At 39.8% G+C, this 17,231-nt stretch overlaps 1 protein-coding gene and 1 long non-coding RNA gene across 10 annotated transcripts in view; one reads left to right on the top strand and one right to left on the bottom strand.

Moving 5' to 3' along the window:
• Window positions 1–17,231, bottom strand: part of LOC110974883 (uncharacterized) — a 114,660-nt gene that overhangs the window by 22,624 nt on the left and 74,805 nt on the right. For 7 of the 8 annotated variants that reach the window (XM_087135381.1, XM_087135382.1, XM_022226815.2 and 4 more), the window contains 5 exons: window positions 11,366–12,420; window positions 8,433–8,535; window positions 6,842–6,936; window positions 5,364–5,515; window positions 276–403 (listed from right to left, as the gene is read on the bottom strand). In XM_087135381.1, the coding sequence (XP_086991507.1) occupies window positions 276–403; window positions 5,364–5,515; window positions 6,842–6,936; window positions 8,433–8,535; window positions 11,366–12,420 (1,533 nt within the window). Of the gene's footprint in view, window positions 1–275; window positions 404–5,363; window positions 5,516–6,841; window positions 6,937–8,432; window positions 8,536–11,365; window positions 12,421–16,131; window positions 16,868–17,231 lie in introns of those variants that run through there. The other variant, XM_087135383.1, reaches the window with a different exon arrangement.
• Window positions 995–6,681, top strand: LOC147799352 (uncharacterized). 2 transcript variants are annotated; one of them, XR_015424983.1, is made up of 2 exons: window positions 995–1,710; window positions 5,400–6,681. It is a non-coding gene; the product is annotated as an uncharacterized LOC147799352 (long non-coding RNA). The 2 variants fall into 2 exon arrangements; XR_015424984.1 differs by lacking the exon at window positions 995–1,710 and adding an exon at window positions 2,784–4,503.

Here is a 17,231-nt window from a genome sequence, read left to right as displayed (position 1 = left end):
ATCACAACCTGCTTGTGAGCTTCAGCCCCCCACCCCATATTCACAGTCAAAGAGGGAAAATCTCGACTCAAACAGTTAGAGCAATTATAGCAGACAAACTCCTTAATTTTAACGAAATAACTACAGTCGACTCCATTGTTAAAGGAAACCAAGGATAACGGTCCTAAAACAAACGGTAAAACAAATAAACTTGCCAATTCATTTAGTGTTCCCGAGATCAGGTTGAGATCAATAAACAATATTTTCCCAATGAAAGTTATTTTTAATTTACTCACATGCAAGCGTTGAGCTGGCTGTACTCATGATGCTACACCTATGTTCGTTTCCAAAGTTTGGTGGGAAGAGTAGGTCTCCATGATGAGGTGGTGAGTTTGTACCGCCCTGACCTGAATCATGCAAACAGCTGCGTGTATGATTAAAAAAACGGTATTATTAAGAAATGGAGGAAACCTAAATCAAACAGCTTGAGTACTTGCCCAAGGACAGCAAAATTTGCATTTAGTGGAAACACGTGCTGATCAATGTAAGCACAGGTAGACCTAATTAAAACTCGACTTCTGCAGTTCTGATGTGAGACTGCACTGGGTTGAAGCTTTCAAGTTCGCTCTCTCGAGCGCAAATAATGGCCTGAATATTTCTTTCTAGCATACAAGGTTATCTAGTTTGATTGGATCATACAGGACAAGAATGTATTATCAGCGGCTACTGTGGTACTACGGGGAATAGGGGAGGAAGAAGACTGCAGAAATATCAGAGAGTTTCAGCAGAAACCCCGCCGCGCGCTCCGTAAACGTGAAGTCGAGATTTCGCTGCTGACGTCATCATTTTATGCGCACCAGTTTCGTGTTGTGACGGCCACGGGACACGTTTAGACATGAAAAGAAGTTCCACGTACAAATTGTGTTTATCTCGTGTTTAACATTTCTCTAGCATTTGTGTAAAAATACCAACTGACAGAGATTTTTCTGACGGTTCAAGTGCTGTAGGTTGTTAGCATGTGGAAAAGAGAGTAAAAGTAGGCCTACAGAAATCATCTTCTCCTACAAGCGTACTGATAACTGAAACTAATAATTCTATGGCGTACCTCGTACGTGAACGTATACGTGTCACTTTACAGGGACGGGCGCACGCGCGACTTCTGTCGAAACTTTTTATTTATTTAGAGAAGGCAAACGTGCGTGCATCGATGCGTTTTTTCTCGGGGATTGTCCTAAATTTTTAACAATTTCACGGTCTTGTGGGTGGAGGGGGTCGTAGGCTGTGTGCGACTTTTTCGTGAAAAATCAAGAAAAAGCAAGCAATACATGTAATCATCAGTTGCGCTCTGAGAGCTGGCTCCGATGGAGAGTAAACCCGCAAGGCTCGCATGCATATTGCATGTACATGTAGGGCCTACATGTAAAGTACTTTCTGGCCTACCAGCCGTGGCGCAGCTTGTTACATACACAGCATTGATGTCCAGTGCGGGCATTTTTCAGTGCAGCTTGAAAACAAAAATAAAAAAATAAAAATAAATAAATTCCTGTGTAAAAAGCATACTGGAACCATGCGATCGTTGTGCTGTGATTGGCTGTCCACAATATATCGATATACATACGTGTCAGTGAGACTCTTTTCAGCCGTCCCTGTGTCAGCGGATGTGGTGACTAACAATCCCCACTACAACGCGTGGTAGCATGAGTCTCATCGTAAATTTGCGGCTTCAATAAGGTTAGTAAATTTTCGTTTTCTCTGATAGAGAGCTTTGTGACAACTAGTGCGGGGCAAAGTCGTGCATTATCGAGCGGTTTTTACGTGCTCTACGTGCATCCTTTTGTACGAGATTTCATGGAGATTTCAAATAATTTTTGGACATAGGCCCTCGAGTGTGCATATTGTCAGCGCAACACAAGTGTGAACATTCTCCAAAGAAACTCTGATTTGGATTAAAATTTTGACAAGAGCGATCCTCACGTTACAAATCCGCGGAAATGGAAGTGGACGGAATACACCGTATAGACCCTATTCACGTGGAGGTCATTTTTTATCTCTTCCCCCAATCTGTTGTAAATATTGTCGCCAGACTGTTTTATACTTCCTAGCGTCCCAAGCCTCCCTTTTCATTAATTTTTGGAATCTGGCAAGGTACAATTCTATGTGTTCAATCATGAATTTGAAATTATTTATCGGAGTAGACAGGTGGACATTGGTCATGAAATATCATTTTATTGCTTCATTTGTACTCTCAACATTCAAGTATGAAGAGTTAACCTCGCCTTCAAATTCAATATGGCCGGCCCCGTGAATAAAGTCCATAGACGGGCAGGTGACTCAAATCCGCGCCCGGAAAATCCAAAAGCCTGGACATGTACGATGTGCATTTTTTGTAACAAAGAAAACGTGACAGAATCATTGGGAAAAGGGCCAACTCACTCCACAAACCTCAATAATGGATTTCTCGCGTGTTGATATATTTTGTGCGCGAAGAAGTGTTGACCCAATCCGCAGAGTTGGTGAAACCGATCATGGAGGAATATGCTTATTTTTTAAAAGTGCGATTGTTTAAATGAAAAATATAACTTTTGGAGTTTTAGTATACGGTTTGTGATTTCAGAGGTAGGTTGGTCTGACAGTGTACGTGAAGTCTAACCGATGAGCGCGAGTACACAGCGCGATACGCGAGCGGTACAGTATACGTGAATACTAAATAACCTTTGACATTATGGCGCATCGTTCCCAACGCGGTGTCCATTTTTACCCACATTTTTGTCCTGAAACTGGGGACTTGCACGACATCATCGTTGATGAGAAAAACATTTCTTTATCAATAATGTGTCTAAACAGTGTTTTTCATATTGAACCCTTTATTTCTAAAACGTGTATGTTTAATAGTGGGCACTTTCTAACAATGCAGTGCCTACAGTAGTTTGCCGATATTTCAGGATAACAATAGAAAAATGTTGATGAGTACTAATTAGGGGAGGGAGGGGGCCTTGAAAAACAGTACTCTGTGTAGTACTGTGAAAATGTTGAACATTTTGGACGACCCCTTGCCCAGAAACGCCAACTCTCTAAAGCATGAATTACTTAACTTAAAACTGGCCACTAATGATTACCCATTCTCTTATAAAACTCCGTGATTCACCTTACATAGACTATCTCCCCTTCAGCACATTCTTCGTGACCTAAATCTAATGACTGCAGAGTTTCTGCGAAAACACTATAGCTCATGTCAGGTTGTGATCCACTTGATTGCCAATATCTGAAAAACGACTAAACACTGAGGTATACGTATATGCTGTTAAGCCAGGGGAGAAATTGAAATCATATAACGACATAGCATGCAGTTAGATGAGGCAACAGACCGCTGCAGCAGTGCTACGCGAACAAGATATCCAGTTCAGGATAAAAGATGTTTAGATAATGTGTTCTTCTTCAAACGTTGTTAATTTTGCTTACTGGCCAGTTTTCCTACTTTTCCAACCCGTTCAATCGATTTAATTGAGACAGTGATGATGATAGACCTTCGGCTTCTCATTAATGACCTTCGACAATTAGAAAGAAACCTTTGTCTATCTTTACTTAACTTCAACTCAAGTAAGTGTATTCAGGACGTAAGAACTGTTCACTTATTATCATTACAGTCTGAAAAATTCACCATTTTGGTGCGTCCCTCCATGTTTCTGTATTTCTAGAATAAGAAATAACGTAAGTTTATTTTGTAAAAAATGAGACTGTAACACTACACTCTGGTACTAGTAGTCCATGGTTCTAAGACCTTTGCATTGCTTTTAGCCAAAATTAGAGGCTGCAGTATTTATTTGGTTTGTTTACGACTTCAAATGAATAAGCCACTTGCGAGTTAAATTTGAATAAAATCTGGTACACTATGTTATCCGATTGCACAGAGACGTAACAATTTGACTTCCTCAGACTAAAGACACTGTTGCTATACTTCGTGATTCGGGGCAAGCTTTTGCATAGCGAGCACCATCTCTGGAATGGACTGGTTCCTTTCTGCCGTTCTTATCCATTGAGAACAGTGTATTGTTGCAAGGCGTGTCTTATGTAACTAAACAAAAGCTTGCCCCATATCACGAGGTATAGCAACAGTGGTCAGTATGGAGAATTCAAGCTGTTGTATTCATGTGAATTTGAAGAACTCAGTGTGCCAGATTTTATTCAAATTTAACTCGCAAATGGCTTATTGACAATGGTTTTCTGGAAATAGCGCCCTCTAACAGTGATGGTTCGTGAATCGTGAATGCGGAATAAACTACATACATGGGATCCTAGAACCAAGACTACGGTATTTATTGCTTCGTGCCACATCTTCAGCCGGTCTCCGCCGGGCAAGCAGGTGTACATATTAGTATCAGAGTTTGCATCTTTGGATGGATCGTGTGTCAAACCTCCAAACGGAATTTGTTGTGTGTTCGGTGTCCGGTAATAAGGAAATTGGAATTTGTCTTCAGGGATAAACGAGAGCTATAACTATAAATATACGGCAGGAGAAGAAATAGGGTAGGTCTTTGATTTCAATGCAATGTATGCCAAAGGAAATTCAAGAGTGAGGGTTCGGAACGAAAATTCATTGGTACTGGCCTAGCGTTAATATGCAAGTGTGTTGTCCGATCTAAATGATATGCTCGACATGTGTAAAGCGTCTATTATTTAAAATTTGTGACCCTATGGATATAAGTCAAACAAGGCTATTTTATTGGACATTCAGGTGTGTGTTGTAACGACAACACATGTAAGCTTGCCATTTATTAAAAAAGATGATATTGAATCCCAAATGGAATGCCACCACAAAAAAGACCGCCCTTGTTTCGACAATTCGCCAAATACTAACAGAGAGATGATTCTAACGCACTGACATATCATAAAGTAATTGTTGGACAGCATGATGGTGACTCGATGTCATTATGTACTGTATGTTTCCCGAAAGACGATTCAAACCCTTCAAAAATTATCGGAAATGAAGACAGTCTCAATTTTACTAATTCAACAAAGCTTAGTAGGATACAAGGGATAATCGTCATATGCAGGATTTAGCGGGAATTAATCATCATACATAGTCATAGAGATTGCTTATTGTGTACGGTACATAAATGCAACAATTAAGGTTGCCAACTTTCCAACCAGTGATGATTGCATTGTCTGTATTAGCCCTTTCTTTTCTACCGTCTCGCTGAGTATGTTGGCAATTCTAAGGTACCACTGCAATACTTCAATTTGAAATGGCCAGCTTCTACTGAAATGCCATGCCATACACCTACAGCATGTGCGTGCGGGGGACATTAGTGTTCGGTATTATCGAACGTTGAATAAACTATAAGGTTAATGAAAGCTTAAAAGTGATCATTTGTCGAGCTTCTCACCTTATGCCACTTCCGCCTCCATCCTCGTCTCCGCAGTCTGAGCTGTTTGGAGGAATTTGTGAGATGACAGCCCCTCGTCGCTGGTGGATTCTTGAAGTTGGTGGCAGCGATGACGGTTCATTGTCTTCAGTGTCACTACTACCAGAAACAATCTGGTGGTGGGAGGGGTGACAGAGGACAGCATCAGAAGAGACGCCCCTCGGCAAGAGGCGAAAGAGTGTTTCGCGCCTCATAATATAAAAACAACTCAAGACAATCCTGACCGACGTCGTGGAAGTCGATATCGGCATAGGGAAAGACTGCCCATTTAGGTTTACAGCATACTCTCTCGGAATAACAATCAACACAGAGAATAGATCCTCTTGCTTACGAACTCCATATTAATTCATGTCGTCTAAACTCTGATCAGATAGTAAAAATCGTCTTAATTCGACAGTAAGCAAATGTGCAGTTTCATTTGCTTTTGTGTACAGGCAGAAACGGAGAGAGCATTAGGTTATGTGTCATTAACAGCAGGACTATCACGTTGTTATGCTCATCATTATGAGAGGGCATCATCAGACACACACTAACATATCCATATACAGGCCATTACTACGCATTATGATTAGATGCTTATTACGCCTGCAACGGACCAATAGAGGTGGACGAAAGCCGTTATTGTCTCTCATGATATCAGGAAGTCCTGATGCGGATGAGAATTTGCTGAATCCTGAAAGGCTTATGAGCAGCACGCAACATGACATCCCGCGTTGCCTAGGAAGGTTGTACGTACAATCACATAGTCTGAAGTTCCCTTGAGGTTTCCTATCCAGTGGCGGATCCCACGTTACTCGAAAGGATCGTAATGGAAGGAACGATATTCTACTGCGATGCACTCGGTTTGACAAATTTGCTAAGGTGCATTCAGATACATGCAGCTGACAGTATTTGTAGCAAATATCCAAATGCGTTTTATCCCATAAACATTCTATTTTCGGCAGTTATTCATCTCGTTTCGCTTTAAAAAAAATACCGAAAACCTGTTTATTATGTCAAGTCTAGAAAAATCTCAGCACCAATGTTTTCGGTTTCCAACAATCCAAACTACGCTTGCAATGCCGAGGTGAAAAAAGACTGCATTTAACAAGGAGTACATGTAGTTCTACACAGAAATAAGTGGCAAGTTTCCGACGCACACGTCTACTTAATGAACATTGCATTTCAAGAACACATCAGTTCATTGCAAATAATTGACAAAAGGAACACTGGCACAACATTATATTTAAGAGTTCTATGTGTTATAGTATTTGTCACTGAATAACATAATCAATAGAAAGATACCTCTCTCAAAGTGAATTACTTTCCAACAGGTTGCTTAATAGTACTGTTTCAAGTATTTTCATTGAAGGCATAAGGACTGGGATAATCTCTTTCAATGAACCTTTTTACAGTAATGCTTTGGCTTTTTAAAAATTATGTTCGTAAAATTGATTTACCGAGTTGTCTTTCTTGAATACCGCCTTACTTTGCAGAAACTCCGGTGACGGGACTCTTAAAGAACTACTCTCGCTGGTCAGAGAGTCCTGGGAACCTAACGTAGAAGAAAATCCATCATTTAAGAATACATATTTTAAAATAAAATAAAATAATAAAAAAAATAAATACAAAATAATAAAAAAAAAGAACAACGATGATGACGACGCCCGACACTATTCGTTGATTTTAATGTTGTAATAATATACAGGAGAAAATAACAGGTCATTCTATTAATGTAGGGCCCAGCGAGTGAAGTGAGTAGTTTTCCATAAATGATTTATTTAACAAAACAATATAAAGGAAGCTTGGAAGGTCTATATTATGAATTTTTCTGAGATAGACATTTTGTGGAAATGTCAACTCTTCTCTGACGAATAAAAACTATTTAACATCAACCACCATTTACTACTTTTACTAAAAACTATAGGCCTAAACTGTTCCATTTTTCACACACTGAGGGCGCTGTTGCTGTCACTCTAGAAAGACACTTCAGTTTCGGGAGTTATCTGTTTAAAGACAGATTTGACCAGCGGCTCACAGCCGCTCATGTACTTAAACCACGAATCATCCAAGAAATGAAACTTTATGAGAGCAAAGTATCCGAAAGTATTGTGCTGAAACAGTCGTAGCATGAAGGTTTCTGTTCAGAATGGCATCATATAGTAATACTTATGAATATAAAACTGGCATTTTGTGTAAAACCCAAAAGGCACAAAAGTATCATTAAAATGGGAAAAGGGGAATTTTATGTTGAATGGGATAGTGGTGCACTTTACGGGGACTGCGCTAAAATTACATCGCAAACGTTCATTCAAAAACATTTTTCAATTTTCTCTTAATAATTCTGGTAGCCACACATGCAAAAATGCTGTGTTGAATATGAGCAGTGTTAAACGGGACATGTAATAGGCCTATGGTATGACATTCTAAATATGTTCATGTGACTTTTAGCAAAATCTTTATCCATCTTTGTCAGGAATTTTCCGTGCGTAATATTAAGGCATACAGAAATATAAAATACTGACATTGAAGATATGCTGTCTAACGAGCAGCTAGTAAGAAATTGCAGTTCACTTGCTTGGAACAAGCGATTCAACTGAAACAAGATTTTAGGAAAGGCAAAAACGAACCTGTAATTTTTGGATTGATTTATTCAGATCACCACTGAGCGTTTAACAGTCTCTGGATACAACTATCCGGATATGCATTCCACTCAAATAAACTATAACACTTTGCTATGACGAATGTCCCTATAATGATATCTAATAAAAGCAATAACTCTTACAACGGAGGGGAAAACTGCAGGAGGTTTTATTAATCCGGCCGAATGTGACAGTCACGCATTCATAGCACACGTTTTAAAGAACAAAGACCTCGATTTCAGCTGAAATGAACCAGGGTTAAACTAAACCTAACTAAAAAAAAGGAAAGAGAAAAGAAAGATAGGCTGTAAAGGACTTCAACTATATGTACCTGAGATCTCACGTTTCAACCCGATACGAATGCAGTCTAGTTGATCTTTAACCTCTGACAAAAGCACTGTAGACTTACCATTGCTGCTACTTCTGAGTGATTGTACATCATACGCAGGGTCATCGTGGTGAGTTACTATGACCTTCGGCCTTGATTTGAAGTGCAGTGAATTTTCAAATTCCTGGACAAAAAAAATTTATTCTGTAAGAAATACGAAAAAGATTGTTCTCATGCAGTACGCAAATCAAACGTCGACTTCAAACGACAACGTAACTTATAGCTCAGTTACTCGAACCGTGAATTTCTCACTGGCCTAGTTTTTAGACTGGGTATCCTGACAGGACTTCTACACATGAGTTTCTGATCAGTGTGTATCGACCTTGCACGATACACACCGCACGGGTCCACCTCTTCACCACCAGATGTTGGCCAAGCTTCAACACTGAATAATTCATTCCCAGCTTCAAAACACCGAATAAATATGTAGGTTTGATGAACCCAAACATACATGGTTTAGTGGAGCTGTCTGCTAATGACCAGTTGAGGTAAAATAACTTAATAATGGGCACCTTGCATGCTACATTGCACGCCGCTTCGCCCCATGGAATAGACCCTTCCATCTAACATCGCATGAAATCATTCGTGCCTCCGCATTCATAAAAATGTGTTGTGTTATACTATACCGACATAAATCCATGTCATCTGATCGGTGAATCGCTGATAACATGTCATAAGATTATCTGTTCTATTCCACAGTACCCGTTAAATAAAACTTCATTCCACTTGACCTGTCCCTATTGTTATAACCATTTAATTCCCAGTGAGAAATAGGAAAATGTTAGAGGGTAGCCAGTCTAACACTGCACAGTACTGCTAGCGGGTGGCGCAAACCGACCGATAAAATTACACAAAGACCGTTGTTCTAACAGAAGAGGATTTATGCAGCTATGGGAAAAATAATAAATGTTGCATATTCATGCAGTGAGAATTTCATTCAGCGACAGGTTAAATGTTCCATTCCACGAAGCTTGTATTTTAAGGGTGCTTTTCGAATTAGAGTGTAAGAAGTCAAGCAGCAGTTAGCTTTGGTGAATTTGAATTGACATTCTCTGGACACTCCTCCAGTACCACCATCCACAGAACGAAAGACACTATCACTAGTAGCTCTCCTAATGTCATAAATCTTATCTCTTGCAGGGTGTGCAGTGTTCAGTATGTTCATAGACAAAGCATTTCTATGGCCACAGATCCACGGTCAACACCAAATGACGAGATACCCCTGTGGGCCACCACTTCAACCTTCCTAACCATTCTATGTCTGACATGATCGTACAGGGCATAGAATCAATTGGACACCGTAAAGATGCTGTTTGCTTCAACAGGGAGAAGCTTTGGATCAAACGCCTTCGCACCATACAGCCCCATGGCTTGAACATCAAAGAGGAAAATGAACACTCTTTTCTTTCCCCCTCTTTTGTCTGCAGATTATACCCCCTCCCCACTTGGGGTCCAGTTCGTTCCACTGTATTTTTTCTTTGATCTTTTCCCTCCTTAACCCCCTTGTTGATCAGCCATGCCTTTCATACCCCCTGCCCCTATACCCCCTGCCCTTTTTATCCAGCCTGTAACCTTCCTTTACGTTTGTCCTCTTGCATTCACCCATGCTTGGTTGATTCCCTGTTTGCTTGTTTGTCCTATCCACTTATCATTTTGCCTTTGAGAAAGATTCTGCTGGGATCGAAACGTCAGGCCCTCCATATTTTGTGACATATAAATTTAGTTTTAACAAAATTCCATTAGTGTTACAGTTGGATTACTGGATATGTGCTGAATAAGCATCTTACCAACTTTTTTTATATTGCCATGTATATTCGAAAATATAGCGAAATGTACTGTAATTCATATACAATTTTAACAAATTCGCTAATGTAAAAAGCTTTGAAAGCTTGACATAAACACTAGAAAAAATAACTTATTTGGGTAACTGACGAAATATATGCATGATGCAATTTTTACCGCGCCACCTGCTGTCAAATGCAGCTCAGCATACACGCTGCCACCTAGCGAGTAGCGTCTGGTGCTGTTCAGTATTTGTAGATACATTTTCCTGTGATTAAAATATTAATTTCACGTCCAATATCACTCATAGTGAATCATTCAAGTATTTTCATTTCTTTCGGTATATGCATAGTTACATAGCACGACACACGATTTGAAGAAGTAAAGACATTGTACATGATGGTTTGGGAAACAAATTTAGCATGAATGTAATACTATATTTGATAGACGTTTGCTGAGGTCTGTTCTCAAAATATGGTTAATATTGGTATTACGATCTTCAAAGTATTTTGGATCATAATCCGGCTGTTCACCCTTAGCATCATATGGATAAAAATACATGTAGGCCTATGTGCTTAGCCGGCCTTAACTATTCGTTTAACAACACCGACTCAGGAGAATGGACGCAACTAATGCTCGAGCTGCAAAGCAATGTGTACTACATGACGTAGCACAGAACGCGATGAGCCAGTGATGCGCTAGCGTCCCTTGCAATCTCCTGTGGTGGGTCTTAACAAAAGTTAAAGACAAACAAAGCACACATTCATGCGTACCTTACGAGTCAGAAAGTCAAAACAAGGCCACAAATTATAAATTTCCAAATTTACTTCTTTTTTCCCCAAACACCCCCTAGATATGTTATGGTATGTACCTCTGCGAGCCGGTGCTTTATCAAGCGTTTAAGACCAACCACGTGACGGGCTCTTGACCAGTTTGAATGGCTTAACTGCATAAGGTGTTTTTGAAAAGGAGGATGTTATACACGTATAAGCAACTTCAGGATGAGGACTGAAGCAAACGAAGATGTTACTGTGTATTTGCGCGATGTGGAATTACTTGATGCAAAATTCTTGGAGAAAATCAGCTGGTGGCTAAAAAATCCAACACTATACTCAAAGTGGTCTAGAAACAAGACTTTTGATGCATTCCTAAATAAAAAAGGGAGTATTTACCTGTGGAATGGGTGATGGGCACGGGGAACAGGGTAAGGAGTCTCGTTCACTCGTATCTATTGTCAGATGCATAGTGATTCCACTCTTAGTAGAAGCGACGTCGGCATTCTTGCGTCTCTGAAAAATCTTGTGCTGCCCCAAGACGTTTTCTCCCAAGCGTCGACTGATATCCGAGTCCGATAAAGGACGCAAGGAAGAGATTCTACAGGTACGACTCCTGAAGGGTCGTTGAGGTGTGCCAGAAGGTACGGTTCCATTCACCTGGAGACTGCTATTAAAAAATTCCGGGTAATCATTAAGGTCAAGGCTAAAATTCTGCCTCTGTAATTTCGGCTTCGCTTTGCCGGTCGAGCGGCGAGAAGATGAGATAACCGAGCTTCGTGTGCGCATATCAAAGCTGCAGTTACTAGCCAAGTCTAACTCGCTCAAGTCCGAAGAGTTGGAGAATCCCCTGAGTTGACACTCACTACAAGGTTCAAAATCTGTCTGGATGCTGACATCCCGTGTTTCCATGGGATCACACTGGACATATACGTCGTGTTGCCAGGGAAATCGCATGTCATGCCGGTCACCACTTATTTCAAATTGTTCATAAATTGAGGACACGTCAGAGAGCTTATCTTCCTCCACATTAACCCGCACTGCTGACACTACACGATACCCACAGTCATTAACTGGTTGTTTTGTTGTAATGGAAGTGGTGTGCTTTCTTGAAAGCGGTGGAAAGGTGGACGACGCCATTTTGTATTCCAGTGGCGAACTCTGGCTTTTTACGAGATTTGGTTTCAAAGGAGTATCCCTTGGCTTTGAGGCAGAGACACCCCAAGCTCCATTTTCTTGCTTGTGATCACGGCGGATCATAAGAGGATCTGAAGAAATATCCAGCGGAGTGGAAAGTTCAGGATCTAACTGTTTTTCATCGTCTGAAATGGGGCTTGCACTGCCATGGTGGTCGGGTTTCCCAGTTCCTTGCAGGTTGGATGCTGTTTGATGTAATAACTCGAAGTCAGCATGGTCTGTCACACAACTGGCATGTGGTTGTCTACTCGGTACCTCTAAAGAAAAAGAAAAGTGCACCAGCTGAAGCAAAAACTTAATAACAACAAAATATGGAGGTATAGTGTCTAAGCGCTAAGTTCTACACATAATCTGAGGCTATTTCTTACAAATCTTGCGGACAAATGAAAGACATTTACATGGCAACGGATATTGACGCGTTTACGGAGACACCATTTGGATTATTTCTTTTGTGAGAATGTATGGTTCTGAAAAGAACTGGTACTCTACGGTATTCAATATCGTATTGTGGCTACTCGTACATGTGTATCATTATACTTACACCTGATAATACTGAAACAAACTGTTACTTTCTGGGGTCGTGAATCCCATGCACTTGTATATCCCCTTTTTGACCAGGGGGATAAGCCATTGGACCATTCACCCAATTTCTAATGGTAAGAAAAGGGGCGGATTTGGGGGTATATTTTTCGCACTTTCAATGATCACCAGGTATTCGACAGTGCTGCGAAGGGAGAAAAAGCACGAAAAGCTTTATATAAGCCATTCGGATGTAAAGTTAAGAAGTGGGAGTTATGAACGCGGCAATCATTTTTATAGTTAAGGGTAGAAAATGAATTATGAAATAATGCTCCATTCAAAGGGTCCAATACACTCCCCTCACTGTGAACACTTCATAGTATACGTGCTGCATACGAATTTTGCTCCACATGGAATATACCAACAAAAGGTTCTCTTTCGTTTTCTTGGCAAAGCCAGTGTAACCTAAGTCTGCACAGTGTGTTTGGTGACGTATCTGTGGAGGGAGGGGACCGACTCTCCACGATACCAGCGTCCACGAGGAGCATCGAAGGCATGATGGGGACGCACTTAACTACCAGTACGACAGTCAATCTGAGACGTCATACCTAATGAGACCTACGAAAGCATGAATATAAAGTCTGAGTAAAAGAGTGAACATAATAAACAATTTCATTTCCGAAGTTAGCACCAATTGTCTCCACAGGAGGGAAAAAGAAACACAAAAGGCAAAGATATGTTAGGGCAGTAACCTGCAAAATTTAGGGGTCCAAACAATTAATATTTACAAAGTAACGTGTTTTTGATTATGCAACACTTTAACAAAAGCCAAAAATTCCAGAACTTAACCGTCATCTCCATCTTAAAGACATTTACAGAAAATTCCGTATAATGTCGTTTTTGAATATTTCTCTGAACTATTTCCCTTGAATTTATTAGAAGCAATACCTACATCATTTCATAAACTAATGTACGCAAAATTCGGCTCAAATTCAAATCTGTAAAAAGTGATCTAGAAACAATTATATTTAGTACAATTTTCTTAAACGGAAAATACATATACCAAGAACAATTTAAAATTAATTTCAACACATCTACGTCCATTCCGATAACTGTACATCCCCTGACGCCAGATGATTCTCCATCAGAATTGAGCAGCAAACATGCTCCCTATAGGCCGTTTGGCGCAACGGTGTACCGTACTGCTGCCAATTTTTGCCAAGTTTTGTGCAGAGTTTTACACACATGGGTTGGCAAATGATACTGTATATATATATATATATATATATAATTCTTATTTATTCATTCAATAGATGCAACAAGACTAACATAGTAATTACGTATCGTAAAGAATACAAATCTGAATGAGGAAAAAAAACCAAAATTCAAACACAACATGAGAAGACATGGCTGACATAAACGGACAAAAGCAAGGAAAATGGACCGAAGGTAGAGGGAAAGAGGAATAGAGGGCAGAAGGAAGAAGGAAGGGTGGACAGTTGGACAAAGAAGGACGGAAAACAAGGACAATAAAACATTCCCAGCCGTCATAATATCGTATACTTAAACACTGAAGCCCTGAAGCCTATATCTTCCCAAGCTCGAAACGTCAACATAATACTGAAAATAAACGTCAACATATAACGAAATAGACAAACTGCGAGTACATGTAAAGATTTTTTTTAAAAATCCACAGTGAAAATAAAAAGAATGACAACTAAATATTTCACAAATAAAAATGGCCCGCTAATGAATTTTAATCCTGATGATAACATGTGGCTGATATAACACAAAGCTTACTTGGTCAAGACAAAATGATGACAAAGCACGTTTGCATGCTGTGGTGTACGATAAACTGAACAATCAAATGAGAGCTGTCCAAATGGTATTGTAAAATATATTTCTTTTAATGAAGTGGACGTAAAATATACAACTTCGGTAAACCTGTACCAATTTTAGTTAAACTTGGATATTCAAAACTTAAGAAAGTCTACATTGAACAGCTCTTTTACTTAATTATTGCACGACGTGTTTGCTGCAACTGCAGGAGTCTTTAGCTCGACCAATACCACTGGCCTGCATGTAAAAAAAATCCCATCGTGAAAAACTGTACATGTCCATACACTCTTTAAGGAGGGGGGATCTTGGAAGACAGTGACTGCACTTCTAACCACTTCATCCAATCTGATAATAAGCGCAGGGCCTCGATATATATATTAACGGCGTCGACTGTTAACAATTTCATACGGCGAAGAATTATTTCATACCAAGACTTACTGACTGAAGCACCAACGACGAATACACATGTACTTAGGCCATGGGTAAGATCACAGGTGTGAGAAAGCTCGCCCCGTAAAGCAAAGTAAACGTTTTATGCCCACCTTCGAATACACTTGCATAAAATAAAAACTACATCAATTGAATACATCGTAGACTGAATTTTTTTATCCCTCTTAGCTTTTTAACGAACTACAGTAATATACATGATAGATATAACTAGGTCTAGTTAGATGACTATTTTCCATGTTGTTTTACTGATATTAGCTACATGTATATCCCATAAAACGGCGTTTAGAGTTTAAACACCATTTGTACCCAATTTTTTAAAAACACATTTAACCCACATGTTTACTAAAATGCATTTAGGAATGTGTTTTAATGCTTAATATTTTTGTGGTACACGTCGAGCTTTGTAAAATTCACTTAGAATTTAAACACATTCTTAAACACATTTTAGTGTAAATCTCTAAACGTGTTGTGGGTGAAACGCCGGTTAAAACATAGCTGGTTCATAAAAAAAGTGTGTAGAGAAACTACAAGTTAATTTGATAGTCTTTTTGGAACAAAATTTTGCCCTCCCCTATTGGACCCTCAAACTGGATTCGTCACTGACCAACTCCGACGGATCTCATAACAACACAGCTCTGAAGTACGATTGCTACATTCCAAGTTCCCGACCCCAAAGGAATCGACTTAATCAGGAAAATTTTTTACATCCCAACAGCAATGAAGTTCTGCCAGTTAGGACTGGATGCAATGTATTTTACTACATTAGTCTGAAGGAAGGGGGCATTTATACGTAGCTTTTTGGCATACGAAAAGATCTATGAACAATAGTTACATGTCAGCCGATGGAAACATGTCAAGTTATCACTACTGTACACTCGCCACTCAGGATTCAAGAAACATTCAATACGACCAAATAGGTTCGAAGACCACATACAAAAATTCCCCAAGTCATCAGCCACCTACAACAAAAAGTCCAGCTGTTTGTTTTAGCTATTTTTGGGTAATCAACCGTACATGTATCCTACGTTTCCAACACAGTTTCTTTTAATAAGGCATCTGTAACCTCAAACTTCAACCGTTCAAAGAGACAGCCTTAAATCAACCCAAAGCAAGAACATCCAAACAGATTACTAAAACCAAGAGAAAGTGAACACATCTACCTTTGTGAAAGAGATCGTCCCACATTTCTTGAAGTTTATCTAATACGAACGATGCAGATGTGCCAAGAGACTGCACAGGAACAGTGTCTTCCATCATGTCCACATAGAAATCACCCACAATCGCGTGAATTATCGGGAGGTAGACGTGCTTCACCTAAAACCACAATGGCGAATGCAGCACTGAAAGCACTCATTCTATACAACATCAAGCACAGTTCCGTAATTCAGTAACCTTAAACGTAATTCATTCTCAAGCACTGACGTACTGTCTGAGGCATTAGCACTATAATCAGGATATCAGCTGAACCTCTCCTGACAATCGACATTGAAAGCTGTAACGCAGATGTATGGGTGAGCAGGACGAGTTTACGCCACGGACAGTCCAATTCGTCAAGGTTGTTTAGAAAGTACAGCTTACTAATGAAACTTTGCAACTATTTTGTGACGCAATCAACAATAGTTTGAATTAAACCAGTAGCTTCTGTACGGCCCCATTGTCCAACGAAGCCCTGGTCTCTCTGGTATCATTGTCCAAGAGAATTGATAGGGCTTTCAAAAAGAACCACAAGGCCTAAACACGCACAGGATACAACAAAATTCGGACTGATTTACATGTACATGGATATCTAGTAATGCCATACTATTCTTCACTGAAATGTGTCTGAAATGCTGTAAACTGTGTAATGACATGAACATTTGGTAAACTTGCATTAAGGCACACAAAATTCAATCTTAATCGAGAACAAAACTATCACACCGGTTTGAGAACGTAATCCGCAAACAAAAACACTTTCAGGGGATCACTGCGGATTATTCCTCAGCATGCTGTTAGGACGTGCTGCTGTTGTGATACGACGGGATTATTCCTCGAGACCTTCGATCAATGGATTGCTGCTATGCTTTTCCGTAAGGTAGTTTTTCAAGCTCTGGCAGTTAACAAAGTTAATTAGATCACGGAGATTTTTATAATTGAATTGTGACCGATGCGATTGTCAGGGCAGGAGTAAAATCCTAAGCAATTAGCTCAACAATTAGCCCCAAAGCTCACGCATTTTCAAAGGACAGAGGGATTCTTTGGTGTGAATTTCAGCAGCTAAACA

The sequence above is a fragment of the Acanthaster planci genome, linkage group LG04 (assembly GCF_054643075.1).
Source record: "Acanthaster planci isolate LZ-2023a linkage group LG04, COTS_SCS, whole genome shotgun sequence".
NCBI lineage: Eukaryota > Metazoa > Echinodermata > Asteroidea > Valvatida > Acanthasteridae > Acanthaster > Acanthaster planci.
Note: the sequence above shows the minus strand (reverse complement) of the source record. Positions and strands in the feature narration are given on the sequence as shown.